The following is a 23,295-nucleotide window of genomic DNA, read 5'->3' as shown; positions in this document are numbered from 1 at the left end:
AGGCTACTGTGGACAGCGTTTCACCTTCCGAGCTGCTCACCCTGCTGATCAACAGGTGAGGGTTAGAGAGCTTTCAGTTTGCACCAGGAATGCTAAGTAAGATGTATCGCATCTTAATAAATTCTTCAACTTTATTTTGTACTACATTCCAGAGGGTCCAATGAAAAAATCTCCATTGTTTTAACTACAGATAGCAAAGTGGGCAACCATCAATTGTGAATGAATTCTTTCTGTCTAACCAAAAGGCCCCTGCAAAACAGACTGCACATTTGCCTGTGATACAGTCATGATAGAGCTGGTTAGTGACACTTGTCTCTGTTAACCTGGGAAGCAATGTTTCTGCCAGTTCCTTTTTGGGTACTCTGCTTCTCTCCTGTTTTATGTCATCTAGATTGGGTGTTCACCACTTACTGGTGTAAGCAGCACCAGGCTAAGGCAGGACTATTCTTCCAGAGCACACAGGTTTTAGTAAGAGCATTTCAGGTAGGGCCTTGAAGCATGCTGTCTACATATACTCCTCCAACTCTCACTCCTCTGTACATTCCTATTTCTTTCAGGTAATTAATTATACTCAGAAGGAAAGTAACAGTGAATCATAAAGATTTCTACCAATCTGGCAGTGTGATCAATGGTTTAGGAGCTTAGGGCAGATTTTAAAAAATGGCTTGCATGTTCATATCTATTAAACATTCTTAGGTAACAAAGGTCAGGTGCAGAAGTTATGTATGAAAATAATCCTTAGCCTGCTTGGTATATTTAGCTAGGCTTTATCTAGATTAACATGTTTCTGATTCTTAGTTTAAGATATTAATTTATCCTTGATTCAGAGCATGGCTCCTTATGGATCATCAAGCTTGGGCATAACAGAATTATTCTGCAGGGTGCTTCACTTCCATTTCAAAGCTTTCATTCCTTCCTTGATAACAGCAGACATTTTTCTCAGAAGCACTGGAAGCAGAGGTTGTAATGAGCTACACACCTAGCCACAACGAGTTTCAAAATTCTGCATGTCTAAATTAGGAATTTTCCTCTCCTGGACCAGGGTAAATACATTAATTATGATAATCTGATTGCATATTTTGTTATGGAATAAATGTTCACAGGACATCTATTTAAGTTCATGGAAGAAATGCAATCAAGTTCAGAATTTGGCTCAACAGTGTTTTCCTTGGCTAACTTCTGCAGTGGAGCATGTCAAAATAACTGATTTGTAAGAGGCAGCAGGAAAGTTGTTGTTTGTCCAAGAAAGGATTTCAGAAAGTCTAAGGTGGTCTGCCTTTCTATACCCAATTTGTCTTTTTTCCTTCATCTGGCACCAAATGAATTGCTAAACAATGAATTGTGTAGATGACAAAATATGACAGTTTCTTTAATAGGGATTCCTGCTGCTAGTAAAACCGTTATTTGCCTGATACAAATGAGGAATGAAAGGAACACGTAGAAAAAAAAGTTAAACCTCCACTTTGATCTCAAATGAGGACTTAGCTAAACTGCAGGACAATGGGCTTCATCACTCTATTTTGTCATCAAACAAGCATCTGAATGGCTAAGTTAAAGTGACATTTTGGACTGCATAAAGCAAAAATGTCTTTAAAGAAGATTGATGCATTTCCCTAATACCAACATGCAAATCTCAGATCCAGCCAGAATTATGACTGATTGAATTATGAAAGTTCTCTGTTCTAGGCAGAGTTATATTTACAGTAATATTTTTCAGAGCTGTACACCCACGTGCAAACAAAATCTGTAGGCATTTTAGAGTTTTACTATGTTGTCAGAGTTTGATCTTGGCCAAGTTTCTCTAAACCCTCTTCAATCAGGAGATTACTCAGTGGATGACTGGCTCCCATCCTCCTTAGTTTTTATTTTTCATGTTTCCTTTTTTTATATGCTTCCTTCTCTCACAGCATCTTGTTCAATAACATTGCTTAGACTCATGAACCATGTTTGCAGAGAAAATATTTAATAACTGTCAGCGATGGAACTTTGATGTGCTCCACATCAAGGCTATGCCAGCTGCAATGGCAGCAGAAAACATTTCTCAAAGTGAATATGCACCTATTTAACAGGAGGCTTTTACTTCAGATACCAAGAACCGGAAATAAATGAAAATTAAGAATGCTTGGATGGTTATTGGGCAGCTGGGGAGATTCCTGGAGGAGACAGAAGTGCCAAATGGAGCTGTGTTAGTAATCTCTCTTTATCCTAGGATGGGTCTTCTATTTATAGAATTATACAGCTCTTCAAGAGACTGTAAGATTACATACGTATATTATATGGGAGCAACATATGCATTTTAATGAAGTCCGAAGATGCTTCCAAACTTTTACTAGACATATTTTAATACCACAGATTATGTCCATCTGGTTCTCTCAGCTGGCGACAGGCATTTTCTTCCGAATGGCCTTCCCCTCTGACTTTTTGTATCTTTTCCAGGATTGAAAGAAATTCACCCTTTACCTTCTGGTTCCATTTCCTGTGTATTTCCTACATAAAACCCTCAGAAAAGAGCTCCTTCACAGCTCCAGATCGTACCAATGAGTCTGCTGGGTCATACCCAGTCCAGCATATATTCAAATAAACGTAATTTCTATTCCACACAGTGACATTAACCTCTTATTCTATATCTAGAAAACAACAATTTCATAATGATGCTATTCTTCAACAGCTATCCAAAGTCAGAACTAGAAAAAGACTCCTATTATTCAGTCTTAACGTTGAGTCACTACTGGAAATAGCATTTTATCAGCAAAACTTTATTATCAAATGGAGAGACTTCCGAGGCTGCAGGGGAAAATACTAAGCACAAACAGTAGCTGATATTAAAGCTATATGTGTCAACCACAGAGAGAGAATGTAAATGTAAGCTTAAATTAATCTGGCTGTCTTTTCTGATGAAGAGACAGACCAGAAATGTGAGGAAATTCTCTGGTTTGAAACAGTGAGGCACTGAACTCTCTCTTCCAGGTATATACTCCGCCTAGCATAATGGGGCCCAGACCTTCCCCAGTCCCATACCTCAGGGTAATACAACTATTGCCAATACAGAATCAATATGTTTCATGGTGATAAACAAGACATCAAGCACTATTTTGGGCAAATGATACAGAAGACTGGTATAAACAAATCATCCTGGTATTAAAATGAGTTCCTAATAAAAATACAAATAGGAAAAAAAGGAGAAGCAGACATAAGAAAAAGACAAAACTTATTTTAGAAGATTTTGACTATGTCAGAGAAAAAAAAGACAGTCTTCACTTTCCACTTCAAAACATCTAATATCTTCTCACCTAACTCTACTGCTCTGTGTGAATATCACAGACAAAGAGAATTGACACGAAAGCATGGATTTCAAGCTCTGTGCTCCTCTGCCTTGTAGGCAACAATTCTAGCATCTGTTGCAGCCTCTGTGAAGGTATTTGCAGTGATAGTGCAGAGGCAAAAGCTCCACAGACAATAAGGTATCATCAGTCACGTCTCTTTGGAGGCCTCGTATCCTTTTTTATCACGCATGCCCCGGTAAGAATGTGCAATGTGATAGTCCAGAGAGAAAAAGCACTAGGCTGTCAAGCTGAGCTTTTGCTGGCTGCAACTCAGATATGACACAAAGTCATGCTCATCTTATGTAAAGACTGATAAGAAGGCCATGCGCTGTTTATGCTATATCAGTGTGCAACTAGAAAGTCTTGTGCTTGTATTAGTAGGTACACTGATAATCAGCCCTCAGAAAAAAAACCAGAATGGAGAACTGAAAGTCTGAATATCAACAGTGGTTAAATCCTTCTAAAGAAGGAAGGGCACAGAACAGAACTACTCTAAGATTAACAGCTTTTGAAACAGCATGATTGCAAGTACTTTCCCCAAGTAAGGTGTGAATCAAGCTGTTGTGGAAGTTAGTGAGTCAAGGAGACTCAAACGGAAACAAAATCCCACTCATATAGGAAATGAATTCCATTGTGCATATTCCTCCTGTGACCCCAGCCTGTTTGCTTGGAGGACCAGAGAACTTCTGTCTCTTGGGATTTTATTTTTCTGTTTTGTCTGTCAACACATTAGAAATAAAGCTTTAGCACAGCAAAAATATTATGGTCCCAATTCCGTGTTACTTAGAACAAAGTTTTTCTCTTCACTGCAAATGCAAGTGTTTCAGTTTCTCTGCTAACTGCTTTGTAGCCCTACAAATGACTGCATAGCTGCTTGGCAATGGCAAATCAGAGTTTGCGTTTTCACCTCAGGCAAAATATCAATCATTTCTTCTCAAATAACATTTGGAACACATACCTTTAATTTACAACAGGATTCTAAAAGCTTTTCTATTCCCCCTAGAGTTTTATGTTAATGTTTGTTGGTCTTATGAATATGGAAATAAAACTAAAGTCTGTGGGCAGGCTGATGCTCATGAACCTGTTTCCTTCTGTCCTGAAGAGCAACCTCCCTGCTCTTCTTATCAAAAGTAACAACTTGTAAGTCCATCTCACCTTTACATTTGAGAGCCCCTCTCTAATGGCTATGGCTAGGACCACAGCAAACTCACTTCACAAGAGACCGATGGCAGGGCTCACACCTAACTTGCCATCTTGCAAAGCCAATGTCTAGCACACCCTCCTCTTTGTACCAGACAGTCCTTTTCTCCTCCAGTATGTGAAGTGAGCACTCAAAGCACACAATCTTTGCAATCTTTTGAATAACTTATAAACCTAAAATACAGAAATTAAAGTTTGAAGATGCCTGTGTTGGCAGAATGCAGACAAGCAGTCCATGTTAGTGGGGATCCTCCGGATCCATCTACATTTACCTGCAGTTCCCTTAAGCAACTAATTGTCAGGATAAACCTATGAAGCATGGACACCCATTAAAAAAATAAAAGATACGTATAAGGATTTAGGAGAGATTAGATTTCAGATTACAGAGTTGTACACTTACCTCAGTGGGAAGAAGGCACGACTACAGAAACTTCTGAGGTAAACACAAGTTAACACTAAGAAAGTTAACTTTTTTTTTCCTCTTAAAAACATCTTTTGTTTCCCTTTATAGCTTTATGTAATAGATATAACAATCAACTGGGAAACATACATGTGTAGATAGTGCACACACTCAAATCTAGTCATAAGACATAACATGCCAGAGGTTGCAGGATCTGTATGTTTTTGCATAAGCTATAGACAAAGTGTTTGTCAATCCATAGCATGGGTATTTCCATAGTGGACAGTAATATTATAATACACCATTTTGTTAACCCATCATTTGAACTGTGTTGATATTAAAGGAAAAAAGTTTAATTATTTTTGTTATAAACAAATCTAAGCTACCTTAGTATCTAGAAATACAGCCTGATGTTTCCAAAGCCTGACTTATGCACATTCAGTGCAATGGCATTTGCTGATATATTGACTGTCTTAGGTATTTTTTTTAAATGGAGTTTATTTGTAACAGAAATTATTTTGCCATGTTAAAAATGAAAGTACTCCTATTCTATGAGGCCTGTACTTACATACATGCCCCTGCTTCATGAAGGGCACTAATCCAAATTATTACAAGAACTAAATGCCAATTAATTCTCCCTTATGAGTTATGATAAATGATTATTTTAGGGTGAAGCTATACATTTTCCAAAGGGGCTTTATCACAGCTATGTTGACAGGACTTTAAGTATGGTGGTATGCTTAGTACTACCCTAAAGTAGCTGAAGTATGTGCCACAGCAGGTGCCACAAGTAGAACATAGATTTGCTTTGACATTAGAACATACGGTATACAGTGAGTGCAGGATTGTTTGATGGATTTAAAGAGAGCATATGTTGTGAATGGTTTGGAAAAGCAGAGACTTCAGGGTGTAGCATTAGAGCCAAAGCTAACTGAATTTGAAGAAATCCTGCCTCATCATGGCAACAGTTGTTTGTACTTTATGACCATCAGGGTATCTGTCATTAAAGAAACATTTTGCCACCTCTAAGGGAAAAGCTTACTGAAGTGTAACCTCTTGGTGAAAAGTAAGACCAACGTATTAAAATATGTGGTTTGGGGTATGAGCTTTAAGGGATACATTTCTGCCACAGAACTGTAAAAATTATATTTGAATCTATTTTACAAAATATAAAATATAGTTTACATTTATTTTACATTCTTGATAATGCTCTCTTTGTAAAAACTTAATCTTGAATTTTTGCACCAACTCCCAGTGTCACAGGATGTTGGTAATCAATATACTCCTAGTCCTTCAGGCGCAAAGTGGCAAACAAGATGACAGCTTTTACCAACCAAAGGATCTCTCTACATCTATGACTTTATATGTTCCCAACCTAGATTGATCAGTTCACTCTAACAAAGCAGGAGATGAAAAGCCCTTCCTTGTTAGCCATTAGCTATACCTCCCTGCTAACACACATAGCCTTCCTGCATCCAAAAGCAGGCATGTGCTCCTCCACTTCTCACAATGATTTGGAAACAGTCAATATGGTTGTGACCTGTGCAATACAGTTTCTCCTATAAGAAATTTTTCACAGCTTCTAGTAGTTTTGGCGTTTGCAATGTCATTCTACAAAGATGTTGATTATTCCTTTCCTAATACCTGAGCAATGGTACAACAGTATCTAGTTTTCATTTGCACAAATTACTACTGACTTTTCTTGATCCATCTGCAAAATCAACTTATTGCTTTGCATTTGAATTAAGGTCACGAATAACTTGTAAAAATGACGTGAAATATCTAATCAGTCTGCTTGATAGTCAGTTTATAGACTTGAGCTATGCCAAAACTGTAGCTAAAATTAAAGATCTGTGAAAAATAATGGAGTCATCCCAAATGTCACTAGGAAAGCAGCATAAGCAGCATATACATTTCATAGATTAACCCTAAAATACATACACAGCCAGAAAACCTCAACCTCATCTCTGACTAAAAAACTAGAGCTAGATTCTCAGATATTAGAAAAAATATCACATTCTATGGTGTTCAGTCTCCTTAATGGAGTTATGCTGGTTTATACCAGGTAAAAATATTACTCTTCTCTTAGTGAGTGTAGCATTTCTCTTACAGAAGGAATTTTTGCTTTACGTTAAATGATTCTTTTTCCAACCTCCTTTTATACACAAGTGATTGAGAACAGCAGTATTATCCTTCATTTCATATGGCTCTCTTGACAAATACATTTCCCCTGTAACTTCACAGAACTAGTGGAATTATACCAGGAATAAATCTGTTCCAGTATCTTCAGTTACTCTATTTGGAAGCCAGTCATTTGCCTGACCTTCAGTGCAATGCTAAAAACAGTTTGTCTGTCATCAAGAGCCAGTGAGATTTCAGATAAAACAGAAGTCATGGCTCCTGCAATGAAATTCCAGGAGCGTCCATCAAAGGCTTGCCAACAATAGCATCTCACTCAGTCAATAGTTTCATACTTTGATAAAACTAAGGAGAGAAAAAAAAAAAAAAAAAAAAAAAGATTTGACATTTGGAATTGGGCATGTCACAGAGACTTAGTACTCAGTCTGAAGCATGCAAAACCAAAAGAATTCTTTAATTATAGTCTACCTAAATGTTTATGACTTGAATAGCATTGTTTCTTTGAAGGCCCAATCATTTCTCACACTATTGAGAATTTACTTTTCGGTTAGTTGTTTGGGGTTTTTTTTGTCCCTACTGAAGAACATTCCTTCTTGTTACCAACACCAGAACATATTTAAAATAACATAGATCATCAAAAAATAAATCATCTTTGTTCTAAACTCCAATATAAATATTGTGAGTAAGCACTGAAGTGCAAGCAGGACTATTTATTCTCCAAGCTTCCAACTTCCTTGTTGAAATTAAAATAGATTAATCTTGTGCTCATTAGAATAGAAGGATTATTACAGAAGGATAGCTGCCAGGCAAGACTTCAAACTTCTTCCTTATGGGCCTATGCCAGTACAAGGGCTTACAGTGCTCTCTCGCCCTTCAGACTTGACCCTGGTGTTTCTCTTGACATTACTCAATCCAAACTTAAACCTCAATATACTGTCCCAGTCCTAGCAGGATATTGCTGAATACTTTGATAGTGAAAGATGGGGATAGCAAAAATTGCCATTTCACATGCATCCTAGATATCCATTAGTATACACACAGCTTGCTAATGAGCTCACTATCTTGGAATATATGCTTACACTTCCAGTATTTGTGCAGTTTGTCCAGTCTTGCAGTTACTTCTTTACATGGGTTTCTACTCAGAGGATATAAGCAGCCATGTTTACGGTAAGACTAAGGATAAGAGTGGACTGGAGTGAAGCTAGCAAAAAAGGATACCACATCTTCTTTAACATGGTGTTCTCATCACAAAATGAACAATGTATTTTATAATCAAAAAATTAAGACCTGTCCTAGTCTCTCTCACTAATCTTTGCAATGAAAATTAGCCATAAAAAACAGAAGAAGGAGTTGTCAGAAGAACAGAAAGGAAAAAGGCAAATTTCAAGACAATGTCAGGCATTACAGGAACTCAAAGCCATATTTCAAGGCTAAGCAGAGTTTAAGATTCATACTATCAATTTTTAAGTGCAGTTTATAGGCAGCTCTCCTTAAACATGAGGCCACGGCACTCTCTGTTATGTTATCTAATTAAATTGAGAATTGTCACAGTGCAACCTATTTGCAATACAAAGTGATACAACTTGCCAGAGGAAGAGAGGAAAGTGTCAAGAGACACAATCAAACCAATGGCTATTTGTCCTTGGTGTCACAGCAGCGCCCACAAGTTCAGTCAGAGATGTTGAGCCTATTGAGTAAGTTTTGCAAATTCATCCAAGAAGAAAACATCCACAGCCACCAAAAACTGTTGCCTAACTAGGCAAGGCATGCAAAAAAAAAATCAGCAAAAAGAAACAAAGCACTACAGTTGGGAGAAAAATCCATGTCTCCATGTTCTTGAATACTAAAGGGATGAAACTGTACAACAAGTAAAAAGATACCATCAAAACAGCCCAGATTTTTACTTATTCTGGTAGCAAAGCAAGATAAACCAGGCAAAATGTAAGTCATAATGTGACAAACGACAGAGAAAGGATATATGTATTATTATGTATCTCAAGAGCACCTGTTCATCACAGGCATACAAAAGAAAAAGGAGATTTTTCTATGGGCCATTTGCATCCAAAGAGAAACACAGGGGTCACAGGCAGTATACATTCAGGAGGGAAAATGGGGAGAACACTTTTTACATACCAACCAAAAATGTAAAACTAAGCTCAACTAAAAATGTACCAAGGACATTGCAAGTCACCACCTCCTTCATCTATTCTCAGGATTTGATATCTTTCTAAACAAACATGTTTTTACTTGATTTCATATTTCCTTTCTTTGCTTTTTTTTTTTGAAAAAAAAAAAACCCAGAAATGAACATAGGGATTTGCAGCTTTTAATATTATGGCTTTACTCAATAAATATATGAAAATAGTCAAATAAATATTAATAAACAATTAGATGTTTCAGCTTCACCTCTTCAAGGTGGTCACCATCAGCTCTTGTAGGGTGTTAGAATTTAGCCAGAAAAATGCTCTTCTCTTATAACACACTGAGAAAGCTAATTTTTACTGAGTACCACATTAATGTAATTGTAGCAATGGTGGCAGGATATGAACAGCTTTGGAAGATGGCATGCACCCTCTTCTTTCAGAGATACTTTGGCAATTTGGGGGCTTTTCTTGCTAGTTCCTGATCCATATTTTGTTAATGTAAAATTGGGTTATCTGTAGTGGAAAAAGATAATATTTTAGAGAGTATTTTCTACACACCTCTCTTCACAGCATTAGTATACCACAGGACAGTCTCATACTGGTGTGGAGGTATGGGCTAGATAGCCATTACTCTCAGACAGTAGCTGAGAGCAGATACTTTAGGGGAAGATTAAAACTAAGGGCTTCTGGCATCCAAGTCAGAACATTCACTATGGATGTTCTAAAATTAAATGCCAACAAGGGAAGTTTCTTCCTAAACCCTTTATCTACATACCAAACAAAGAAGTTTAACAATCAACTATGTGGCAAGAGCTTTTCCTTGGCCTCCTAAACTTGGAGATGCATTTAATATTAGGACCCAATCCAATTTCTGCAAAACCAGTGGAGGAGGATCAAGACTTAATGTAGACAAAAAAGTAATATTCTTTGTAAGTCCTCTTAGAGATGCTTTCCTCAGATATAACTCATCAAATATCCAGTTAATGCAAATAATTGTGTTAAATTATATTAAAACTACTCCTTTGTGCTGTTTTCTGGCCTACAAAGAGTTTTAATAAAACAAAAAAGTTACAGACCAACTTAAGTAACTGAGCTAAACACTCAAAGAGTGGCAAGAGAAAAAGACATCTACCCATATCATCAAATGGCATGAAACTCAGATCCAGCTTTGAATTCCTTCCCCATGGGAAGGATCAGCAACTCACACTGTACTTATAAAATATAATACTGTACAAGAGAGTGTCCTGCCTCCTTTCCAGGTTGTCTTTTGGACACATGAACTTCAGGGAATCGTGGGTGGAATGTGTAAGAGATCTTATTGCAGCTGCTTGTACTGCACCTGTTCAAGGGATAAATAAAGCAGCTAAGTTCTAGTTTTGGTTTCATTCGCTACCAGTCCCTTGATGTGCAAAGAAATGATATACCACCTCCTCATCTTGTCAATCATACTGCAAATATGTCTTCAATATTGTGGAAGTGATGATCACTTTTTTTTTGTTGCCAGGAATGTTCTCACAAGCTGGGATAACCTCTACGGCAAGTCACAAACACTGGGAAAAACCAATGGTTCTTCACTTCATATTCTTCCAGACAGCAAGCAACGGTGTTCATGTAAACTACCAACTCTTAGACCTATTCCCATTCTTACTAGGAAAGGAATTAGAATTGGGTCTAGATGAAACTGATCTGAAATTAAAACGGAATTAATTCACAAATTCTCTAAAGCTTACAGAAGGTTTATTCTGCTTTGATTTTCCCCCCTACTTTATTCACCTTGGACTCCCAAAGCTAGAAACATGTTATCATATTGTATAAAAGAAGAAATACTAGATCTGTGTGAGTTGAAGATCCAGACCTTTTTGATGTGAGTCACTGGGATCTTTCCATTGACACGTAGGACACACATGGCACATCTTTACAGGGCACATTTTTCACAAAAGCTTGTGGTTGCTTTTACTCTGCAGGGCACATTTTTTTCCACTCACTCTTTTGTTCACTTGCCTATTTCTTTAGGTCACCTAAAGAGTCTTTTCTAGAAATTCAATAAAGTAAATTATGTTAGCCTCAGAAGATACAACATGGGCTTTGAAAAGATGCACATATTCCTGTGTTTTGCCATGAAGAACTTACAGAAATGTTCACAATCACTATCTGCTAGTATTTTTTTAAAAAAAAGATTAATGTGTCCTACTATCTATGTTCAGCATATTTTCTTCAGAGAAAATGTTGGAGATAACAGTCTAAAATGACATTTTGCAGGGTGAGGAAGCAAAGCTCTGCAGAAACTTAAGCACAGAAGTATAGGAAAAGGGAATTGCTGGTGAGCAGTTTTGTGGGCCAGAGGATGTGTGGTTGCAAAGGAAGGGAAGTCTCTTCCAGGAATTATCAGTGGAGATATGCTCTATTCTCAACACAGAAATTATACGTATTAGTTGCAGCTTGGGTTCCCCAACATAGGGTAAAGATGACTATTTAATACAGCAACGTATGTAATCAGAGAAACAGGAAACCCCACAGCTACACACAGAGCAGCTGTGAACATCCACAAGGGACCCTGTTGAGCCAGCCAACATCCCTCCTGCACTCTTATAATCTGCATATTCTTTCTCTTTCCCTTCACTGTTCTGTAAGAAATTATAACACTTCATGGAAGGGTCTGTAACTTTCACTTTCTAAATATAACCTTCATCTCTTTGCTCCTCCACTCACAGTGTACTTAATCTGAACATCATCAAAAGCTGGGAGCAAAGAAAGGATGGCAGTCTCTGAGGAGGGAAAACGTGCAGGGTAGAGCAAGGAAAGGCAAGCAGGGGAGGAAGCCCACGTCAGCATCCCAGGCATAGGGAAGGAGGACACAACAGAGTACCATCCCACATGGAGAAAGGATGAATGCCAAGAGCCAACGTTAGGGTTCTCCCACACGACCAGAGTCCACAGCAGTATCGGTACTTGTCCTTGCAGCCAACTGCCACAACACAGAGTTCTCAAAAGAGAGGATAGTTTTGCTATGCCTCAGGGATGAAACAGCCAAACAGTTCTGGCACCCTAATAATCTGTTCACTCTTTCCATCAAGGGCTTACCTCCAACAGCCTGCTACCCACAACTCCACACACTCATCCTGAACTACTGACAACTATATGCCAGCACAGCACATATTTTAATTTTAGAAATGTTACACCGAAAAGCAGCAATACCAAGCAGTAGGCAATTAAACTGAGAAGAGACTGCTGTTCAAATAGGTTTGGTATGTCATTGTTCAAACAAACGATGACACTTCTAGACTTTTGACCACTTCTTGTCATCAAGAAAGCAAAGCAGACACATAAGAGATCCTCATCCGCCCTACCCCATACAGTTGGCAAGAGGATTTAATCTTGAATAATTTGTTAGATAATTTAAGGAAACAAGTGAGACAAGAATCTTCTAGATAGGAAAGCAATTTTGACAGTAGGTCAGAAGAGCACTTTTATTTTGCAACTTCTGTCAAAAAATTAGCAGGCAGACTATCCATTTATTTCCTAGAGTAGTTAATCTTAGCCAACTCTGATGAAAGAGGACATCTTGTTTCGGCTGCCTATTTCTTTTGTAAGCACCTGCCATAGTACCAACTGCCCTTGGCCATTTTTGAACCAGCTATGACTGGGTAAGGAGAGAATGTTGACATTCTCAAATAGAGCAGGACAGTCCCAGTGACCCCCAGGATCAAGAAAAGGCAGCCCAAATTCACCCTAATACCAGAGCATTCTGATTTGGCACTATGTACCAGAATCTGGGGTTACATGTAGTATTTTTGGAGTTTTGGATACCGTGTCCCATTCCAGAAGCTTGAGGTAAATGTAGCATTTGTTCCAATTCAAAATAGCTTCCTAAGTTACAGGATCCTTTAAATATAGCATGAGAGTCCTACAGAGGCTTCTGAAGAGTGTGCATGGCACCCTAACCAGGTATAATAAGTACTACAATGCCTTACAGTTATTTTTCTTCATGCCACAAAGACTAATTGTCACTAATGCTGACTTTAAACTGAAGAGCCATAAATTGTTTAAAGTGTGTGCCCTTAAGCCTGTTACCTTTAATGAGAATAAGGGTTTATGTCTGTATTAACAAGTATGGCTAACCAAGAGCAGCAAGTGAGGGAGCCAAAATAGCCCAGCAGCTGGAATTTGGACTCTAAACAAGGGAAAGGAGGGGATATGGTGCAAGCATATGAAAGGCTGAGTTCCTCCTAATCCTCAGCTGCCATTGCTACAAATCAAGTGTATTTGGAATGATTTTGGGGAAGGGTTAAAACCTATTTATGCACAGTGTCCAGGCACTGAACACCTGTGGCATAGATGATCACACCACAAGCTACGCATGTGGGAGGTACAGAAAGTAACTCTACCCTTGCCAGGGGATTTGCATGCCTTTAAGACATTTGACCCATTACATCTGCCTAAAAGAAGAGCTAGATCTCATTGACTTTCTGGAAAAATGGCTGCTAGCCACTGCTAACAAAAAGAGAAGTCACCTTGTATGAAGCACGTTCAAGATGTGATCTGGAGCCATTTGTAAGCTGGAAGCTAAGTATTTTCAGGGTACCTAATTCCAAAAACACAGACTGCTTTCACTCAAAGTCAGCAGGTGGAAAAAAAAAACCACGTTCTTTCTTCCCCCTATAAATAAGGGCTGGGTGCTCTTGTTCCTGAAATCTCTCAGAAGAACACAAACAGCTTCACATTTGGTGAAAAAAAAAAATATACTCTTAATGGACCTGAAAATGAACGTTTTTAGGATTGTTCCCAAAGGATACCCAACAGTAGGGCTGGACCAAGATTCAGGGCCAGCTTCATATGATCAAGCTTCTATTTTACTTAGGCCTTTAAATTATGATAGCAGCTAAGTAAAATACATTTTTTTTTTCCTCATCATCTATGCAGCACATTTTGACAGGTGATACCTGTTTGCTTTTAAATATATGATACTATGTAAATTATGGGTCAACATAATGTGACTGAATAGCACACTTGTTAACATCCTTGTCCTAACTCTGTACTGGCAAGAACTAAATTCTTTATGAAGCGCCATTTATTAAATATCATAACAGACTTTTATCAAATTAGGATTTAAGAATTTAGACAATTGTAACAAAAAGCCTATTCTGAGATTTTGCTCTCAGGAAACCTTTTTATTAAGGCTTTAATTACACTAGTACAAAAGAAACATTCCTTTAACATGCTGTATATAAGCCATCCTTTTTCAATTAGCTTTATTCATTTCAAAGCATACCATAGCTGACATTGCCAGACAATGTTTTAAATTAATTTCTATCCTCAAGACTTGCAAGTATTGATTTTTACTGTGTTCAGCAAAAATTTCCCTCCTTCCTCTCCTCTTCCTCATGATCTTTCAATGGGGATTAATAACTTACCTGTACATTGAGCATCTGGCCATTCTTGCAACAAAACTCAGTAAAAAAAGAAGAGTAGTATCTCGTATTATATTGGACACCTTAAAGCTATGTTATGCATTAAAATGGTGGCATCTCAGGTGCCCATGTACACATACTTCTAGTTACACACAAATCAGCTACATCAAATTGTGTTCTCAGCTAGCTCCAGTGCACTATGAATGCTAGATTATAGTGAAGACCATTGCATTTTGTACACCATTTTCATACTTTCACAGTTCTACTAAAGGTTTGTGTGTGTTTTTTTTTTAAATACTCACATTTTATAGAGTTATAAAATAACATATGCTTTATGCTACTACTTAGACTACAAGAGTGACCAGATGGGAACTGCTGTTGCTGGTATAGAAAGTCAATGCTAGCATTTTTGCAGAGCTAGTTTCCCTCTGTGTTCCACTGGCTGAAGAACATTTTGCAATAATATATTCAGAATGGAGCTAATGACAGGGTCATCATCTGCTGTGTTATGAAGATAGCCATTTATTGAGCTCAGACATCAAACACTAATAAAAAGTTCTACCTGGAAAAAGCTTATTGTGTATTTTAATTATAAAGCACTAACAGTTCAGCAGCTTTAAATTCATAATTTAATGGTTACCTCCTGCTGTGTTTACTAGTTCTAAAGGATCTGCAAAATTATTAACTTTAATAATAATTAAGTAAATCTGAGGACTTCCTGAAATACTACACGAACTATATTCTCAAATAAATAAACTCTAGGTCAAAGGCTAAGCAATTTCTCAGACCAGAATATCCAGTTGCCAGGGAACATCGTTAAATGTTAAAACAAGAAAAAAAGGAACATAACTCAGATGAGTTGTGGATTTGTTCCCTTAGGTTAAGAAACCTTCTCCTCATCTTCCATAAAGACACAGTAACTATGGTTATCCCCACTTGTGAACTTCTCAGCTTCTCACCAATCTTGGGCCCAAGTTTCTCCCAGTTAACACTATGCCTCTGTTCAAGGGAAGGGTTATGTTCCCCTCCCTTTTGCAGGAAAGAAAGCTGCAAAGTCACCGCGGGGCATTTTTTGGCATAAGTAGTAAGCTAGCACCAATAAATACTGACTGTGTATATAACTGAGGTGGTAATTGCATAGATGCCATTCAGCCCAATTATTTCATACACTGAGCTCTTTTCACTGATAATGCCACATGAGCATTGATCATTCAGATACAATCACATCCCAAAGAGAAAAGCTGCATTTAGCAGGTGACGTAAAGAAAGGGCTTCAAACCTACAGGTTATGTATTATGTGTCAGAATAGTCAGAGCAGCAGGTTTGATGATGTACCATCATTTAAGCCAGTACCTCAGCTATTACAGGCCATTATTCATATTAATCTGGACTACATTCTAAGAGGGCTAAATGTTTCTCCTGAAATTCAAAATATGGATAGAATTGAGAAATAGAACCTTAGAGCTGTGCATGACATCTGCACAGACACTGTGCAGAGTACATAATACTCCTTATATACCCCTGGCCTTCAGCAGTGAGCTTAGTATGTAGCGATTACTTTAATCACACAAACAGATAAGAGGGACTGCCTTTCAGTTCCAAGCACATACTTCATTTAAAGGAGAACTCATTTGACCAAGAGCTGTAACTAGCTCTATTTCCTTCCTGAAAGTTATTTGGCCGAGTACAGTACATGCATTCAAATCACATTGCATTATAATGCTAAGATTTAAATAAAAATTATAATAAAAGGACTCTTCTCCCCAAAATCCTGAGTTTAAGGATATAACAACAAGCTGCATGAATTTTTCAGAATGTTTTCTGCAAGGAAAGAAAACAAAAACTTCTTACTTATATCACCATTGCTTAAGCAGAAGGGAAAACATAGTACATCTTGTGCTGGAACTGCTTTGTATTACGAAAATTGTGTATTTGTTGAAATCAAACCTTCTCTCAAACTGTTAGCAGCCCAGGTGAAACATCCATTGGGATTACTCCTCAGACCTGATATGGTATTTTTGGTCAAAACAGGAAATGTTGTCTACCTCAGAATAATTAATGCTTTACCTCTTAGAGCTCCTGCATAGCCAAGTTTAAACCTCTTTTCTGCTTTATTCAGAGCAGAGACTTGAATTGAGTCCCCAGTATCCAGAGATTTTTTGATTCCCAGGTGCCAGAACCCATCTCTTTCTCTGGTCCAATAAATATTATTTAAACAGAATGCAACTAGAGAATTTGCTACCTCCCTCCTTGTCCAACATACGCATGCCACTTGTGTTTTATGAGAGACGCAACCATATCATACAAATGCTCTACATAGTGAACTGTCATTTATAATATAGATGCTGACTACTAGAACATCTCAAACATCTCCAAATCAGGAGCTTTAGGAGTTACTTGTAGTGTTCAGGCTCACAGAAATACAATAATTTCTGATAATTGTGGCTGTAAACATACCAGAATTGGCTTGCAAATTAGTTTGAAAGCAAAGACACCATCTAAAGTAACACCATTCTCATGATACTGACGCATTTGTACATATAACAAATGACTGCACGTAATAAAACTCAGAATGCTATAACTTTGGATGGGGTGACTCTGTTGCTCAAGAAGTGATCTACAAATTAAGCAGATTATCCCAAAGAAATTCTGATGCCCACAGAAGAGTTGTTTTATCAAAAACAGACAGGAAAGTTTTAGAGTGTTCTTAAAAGTCAGCCTGGAAGTATTTCTTTTTCCTCTCACAAGGAACTATTTTGAGTTAAATTGTAGAAGACTGGAAGAATGTGAAACCACTCATGCATAAGAAATTACTAGTTTATCTAGACACAAGACAGTCATTACATTAAATGGTTCACTCCCCCTTTCAGAAGTTGACTCACGGTCTTTTGAATTTCAGGGGAAAAAGGAAACATCTCTACTGAATAGTAGTTAAAAAGGAAGGCTTTTAGAAGACACAAGATTTACCTATTCAATACCTGTAGAATATCAACTATTATAAATACTAATCTGTGGCTTTTAGTATTGAAGGATTTCACATTTGGAGATTAGAAAAACCTCTTGAAGAGGCAGTTGTAGCTGTAGGACAGCTACTCAGCATTTCGATTCACCAGAGATGGATGCTTAACAGGTGATGAGGAATCAGCATTTCAAGTGAACTTGTCAAATTTCTTCAGTTCGGTCAATACAGGTAAACTGCAGTCTTCTGATTACAGTTTTTGTCCTGCACCACAAAGTCATCCAAATGACAGCTGCAGAATGCCTAGTGCCTGGCCTAGATAATCTGAAGTTTCCCTCCATTCAAGAATAGAAGAAGAAAGCAAGGAGGGATTCCCTTCACCCATCACTTGCATGTTGTAAGGTGCTGATACCCCATCTGAAATGAATGCTCTCACATAGCTCCTCTAAAGGAAACGCAGTCACAGTGAGAGGCTGACCTATGTATGCCAGGGAGTGGAGGAGGGACAGGAAGTAATCAGGAAGAGATGCTGATGAAAGGAAAGAGCCCCAAAAATGTGAGAAAAGCCTTCCTGCTCCTCCAGAGACATGGACTGCAAAATGCTAGAATAGGGTTTTTTCCTGCTCCAAAATGCTGTTCCAGGCTGCTTGTATCAGAACAAGTATACAGATCAGCTAATTTTTCCTATTAGTGTTTGCCGTTTCCCCCCACGGCGCTTACATCATCACCAGATTTCAACTTCCTCACATAACAGAATAAAGCCAAAATAGTTCTCCGACATTTTTGTTTTGTTTAAACACTGTCTCCTTCAGCTTCAGGCTCTGGCTTTTGATTTAGAACCCAGGCAACTTCAAAAAAACATCTCTATTAGGAAATACAAAACTGTATGGATAATCACAGAGTGAATATACCAGTCATGAGTTACCACACTGTTCTGGATAATATTTCTGCTATCTCAGATGATGATAATTCTTGCATACCTATCAGCTCATTGCATCACCTGCAAGCCAGCCTGTCTCACTAGAAAAGCTTGCTGTTCAGCAATAATCATTCACAGATATATGAAGAGGCTCTGCTATTGCATCCACCCATGTACAATCGTGCCACCTTAGGTAACATGGCAACACAGCACTTACATGATTAACTATGCCTAAAAGCCTTCTTACAGAGGATTAGGTCTATAAAACTAATGAATTCTGCTTGCTTCCAGACAGTTCATGCAAGCAGTAGGGGAAAATAACCTGCTTTGCTGCCCACATCAATTTGGAAAGACCAGATTTATGCATATGACCACGCCACTGGTGACAGCTCTTAGCATTGCCAGCAACCTGTGAGTCTCATTCATTTCAGTAGGACTGACAGATGCTCAGCTTTACTAAGAGTCCGTCAATACTATTTTCCTACCTCTGCTACCTGCCCATGACATCTCAAGACAGAATTTGTTCTAGATGGTAGGATGGTCTGCAGGGTGGGGACTGGAAAAATATTTTTAAATCTTCACAGATTATTTTCTAATGCTGTTGTTAAAAGAGTGTGAAAGCCACAGAATGACCTTAACTCTTCTCTACTTGCTTTTGCCTCCTCTTTTCCTGTCCCCACCCCGCTACGTTAGTCAGGCACTTATTTTTAGATAAAGAACAGATAAGCAGAACAATCCATCTTAGGGGAACACTGACTGTGACTCTTACATTTTATGCTGTTGACAATTCAGCAGTGAGCTGATCATCTGGACCTACCTGACAAGAAGAAAATACAGTGTCTCATACAGCTTTTTAAAGAGTCCTTTAAAACTGAACCATTGTGCCAAACAGCTCTGAGTAATTCCCTTCCTTGCCCACTGTTTTAAGAGCATTTTCCTGAACAAAAGCATTAGCAATGCCACAATCTGGTATTGTGCTTTTGTCAGTAGGCTTCAAAGACCTTCAGGTTTTCTCCCCTGCTTCACAGAATCACAGAATCAACCAGGTTGGAAGAGACCTCAGGGATCATCGAGTCCAACCATTGCCCTGACACACCCTGTCAACTAGACCATGGCACTAAGTGCCATGTCCAGTCTTTTCTTAAACACATCCAGAGATGGTGACTCCACCACCTCCCTGGGCAGCCCATTCCAATGTCTATGACCCTTTCTGAAAAGAAATTCTTCCTAATGTCCAACCTGAACCTCCCCTGGCGAAGCTTGAGGCTGTGTCCTCTTGTCCTATCGCTAGCTGCCTGGGAGAAGAGGCCAACTCCCACTTCACTACAACCTCCCTTCAGGTAGTTGTAGACTGCAATAAGGTCACGCTTCTCAGGTGAAGTGCAAGCTGAGTGGAAATTGTATGGGGCTGGCTGACAGAGCGCAGGTCAACAGACAGCTAAGTCACAGTTCCTAAGTCGAGGGTGCCTGCTTTATGTCTAGGTGTGGGCTAGGTTCATACTGGCACAATACTGGCTTACCCTTTCAGGAAGGTCCTTGGAAACATGCAGGCATAAGACTACAGATGGGATGAACAATCCCAGTGTGACAGACTGTTGCAGTCATCTTTCTCAGGAGCTCAGAGGCAACTCTCACGGCATGACTTGCAGCATGACAGGAGTGCACAGAGCCTCCATGAAAAAGGATAAATCTTTTTGTTCTCTGTGGACCACCCACAGGCAGTCTCATTGCTTGGAGGCAGTTAGAGCATAATGAGCATGTCCGCATGTAAAACCTATCTGCCTGCATAGAGGGATACTACGCATATGTAGGCAAAAGGGCCATGGCACATCCAGTATTAAAAGTAATTATAAGACCCTTTAAGTTGAAATGTTTGGGGTTTAGGACTCATCTTGCACACAGAAAGTCTAATCCCATCTCAGGGCAGCTGTGGATCAAAACCAGTCCATAGATAGGTGTATGGCATCCACTGGCAACATTTAGAGCTGTGTGCCCTTCCCAAGAAGGTGATTTTCCTCACAGTTATCTTCCCTCCCCCACTCCACCCCAAGAATATCTTGAGAATGCAAGTACAGCTTTCCTTCTCCCCCACGGTAAGACTGCTATTATGCCTAAGTTCACAGCTCAACTCACTTATGACTGCAAATTGCTGATTAAGGGGAATATCTGATTTGTTTGGAAATATATTTATGTGAAAGATGCTGAAGAAAAAATAGACTTCAAGAATATTATCATCAAACCTCAAGTATTACACTGTGTTCTAATTTAAAAATATCACAACCAGCAGGCATCTCTACTCCAGCTCCCCCTGAAAGAGGCTACGTTCATTTCTGCATGACTGCTTTTCCCCCTAAGGCAGGCTACAAAATCCAATCCCATCCCAAAGCAATGCTCCCAACTAAAAACTGTGCCTCGAGGGGAAAGAGTTCAAAACATTTAACAGTGCTTTCTGACACTTCTCCTGCTGGAAATGCAGCCAGCTACATGAAGAGGTAATTCTTCCACACCTCTGGGAATCCAGCCGTTGCAATTTCACTCCCGCTCATCATATGCTCTCAAAAGCCTCAAGAGAATCATATAGCCTTTGGGCATAGTGAGTATACTTTAAGAGACTATGATCTGAGACATTGGGTTCTTTGGGAAACAACTGGTTTTTCTTTTCTGATTGTGTCATATGCAGTGCAAGTGCCCCAGCCCGTGACTGACAGCCTCTAGGTATGACTGAATTACTTATAAAAAATAATCAACACCACAGACAATGCAGGCTGCAAGGTGTCATGAAAATGCCTACAGAAGTATGTTGGCACCTCTCTGTACTTACCTTGGGTGACATAAGGAAAGAAATACCAAAACTATTTACCATTAGTATAAGTTTATGAAGTGAGTTTATTTCTGTGGGCAGGGTTGGAGGCTTTCTTGGTTGTTTTTTGCTTGCTTGTTTTTAATAACACTGACAGAACATCCTTCTTCGCAATCACTATGCCGCTTCTGCAAAAGGGGTTACGACAAGTTCCTCTCATCGTCATAGGACTTAATATTAAGGTAAGTGCAGGAATATCGTGCATAAGAATAAGGGAGATCAAGTAATACGAGCTTTACAGTATGAATATGAAAGAGCACAGTTAAGATTTCAAAAGCTCACTGATGACTTTGAATCATGATTGTTGCAGGGATATCAGTTTGGCACCCACAACTTAACAGACTCGATTGTTTCATTATTAAAAAAAAAGTTTTCAAAGTAGTGTAGGTGGCTTTTTTTGCAGTGGAGCAGACCTTTTGTTTGCATTCTGTTTGTCTGATTAAATCATTCTGGTACTCTTTTTAACCACTGTTATGTAAGTAACCTCTTTTGCCATTGCACTGCAAAATAAGCCTTCTGCAGGTGATTGGTGGAGGAACCAAGATGTCTCTAAAAAGATCTGAGCATTCTGTAACAGATTTGAGACTGTCAGAAAGAAAAAAAGGAGGAAAAAGAAGAGGAGGGAGCTGCAAGAGGTTAGTAGAAAGCGGAGTTCCTAAACCAGAAGTTACAGAGAACTATCTAGTTTGATAAGAGAAGGGTAGGCAAGGGAAACGCTTACAAATTTCCTGAAAACCATCCAATGTTAAAAAAAATTTAAGAAACTCCGCTAATTCAGGTAATAAGAGCACCTCACTGCAACACCCTAAAACATTGCTCTTAGGAAAAAAAAAAGAAAACAAAAAGGACAGCTAGGAAATAAATGGACTAATCTGTAATTGACAGATACACCAGGTAATTAATAATTAAATCACATGCTGTTTGCCAGCTGCAAATGGAAGGCTTCTGCATAATTTAAGACCACATTTTAAGCACTATTTAGTGTTCTGCTTGACCTGTCTACTTCTCATCCAATTATTGCTCCCCTCAAAAGAAGGGACATGTATCCCTATCTTTGTTCAGTTTTAACACCTAGACTTCAAAAATTTACAAGCAGTTACATATTTATTTTCTAGAATATAATTTCAATTTAAATTTTGTAGAGATATAATTTTATATTCCTATTCATAATTATTCCACTCCCTTCTCCCCAAATAGACAGCACCAGTGAGGCTCCTATCAGCACAAAAAGAGATAACACTGTACAAAATAGAAGTGGAAGCTTATTTAAAAGAGACAGTATTGTCATTCTTAAAAATATACTAATCAGAACTGTCTTCCTGAGGCATCAACAATGCCAGGTTGCGCCTCTAACCGGCATATTTGAAGTCCACCTTATATTCTTTTTATTCAGAGCTAGCTGCAAAGTTCCTCTGTTTTGCTAGGCCAGGTCAGAGTATACATATGACTAGTTCACTGCTATTTTCCAACCTAAACAAGATTAACAAAGTTTTGTTGCTCACTTACTCTGGAGATGGTCAAGGGCATGTTGAAGTCCTTGCCCCCTTGCAGTCGGAAAACCCCATGGGCCAGGTCCATTCAGAGTCACGCTGTAAGCCATTTTGTACCTCTTTCACAAGGCAACAAGGCACTGCAGAACAGAAGGATGGGGTAGTCAGAGAAAGCGTGAAAAAAAACAGAATGAGAAAAGGGAAGAGTTTTATATAACGAAAGCAATTCTCTTTCTGCCTTGCCTGTTCAGTCGTGCTCTGATATCACCTAAGAATAGATGGGAGCTATAATACAGATGCTGATATCCCTGCTGAGTAGAGCCCATAAAAGGTTTGTAACCAGACACGTACTATGCAAAGACTTCATGACTCAGAGGTCTAATATAGCCCCCAGGGAAGGGGACAGATCTTTCCTAGGCTTCTCAAGCCCCTCTTCATACTCAATTATTTATG

The 23,295-nt window shown here is 38.7% G+C and overlaps 1 protein-coding gene across 1 annotated transcript in view; it reads right to left on the bottom strand.

The window, feature by feature from the left end:
* LDB3 (LIM domain binding 3) overlaps positions 1–22,980 on the bottom strand; it is a 127,539-nt gene extending 104,559 nt beyond the window's left edge. The window contains 2 exon segments of the mRNA XM_068399673.1: positions 22,859–22,909; positions 22,911–22,980. Of these exon segments, the coding sequence (XP_068255774.1) occupies positions 22,859–22,909; positions 22,911–22,952 (93 nt within the window). The 5' untranslated portion in view covers positions 22,953–22,980.
* Between the last annotated feature and the right edge of the window lie 315 nt (positions 22,981–23,295).

The sequence above is a fragment of the Nyctibius grandis genome, chromosome 4 (assembly GCF_013368605.1).
Source record: "Nyctibius grandis isolate bNycGra1 chromosome 4, bNycGra1.pri, whole genome shotgun sequence".
NCBI lineage: Eukaryota > Metazoa > Chordata > Aves > Nyctibiiformes > Nyctibiidae > Nyctibius > Nyctibius grandis.
Note: the sequence above shows the minus strand (reverse complement) of the source record. Positions and strands in the feature narration are given on the sequence as shown.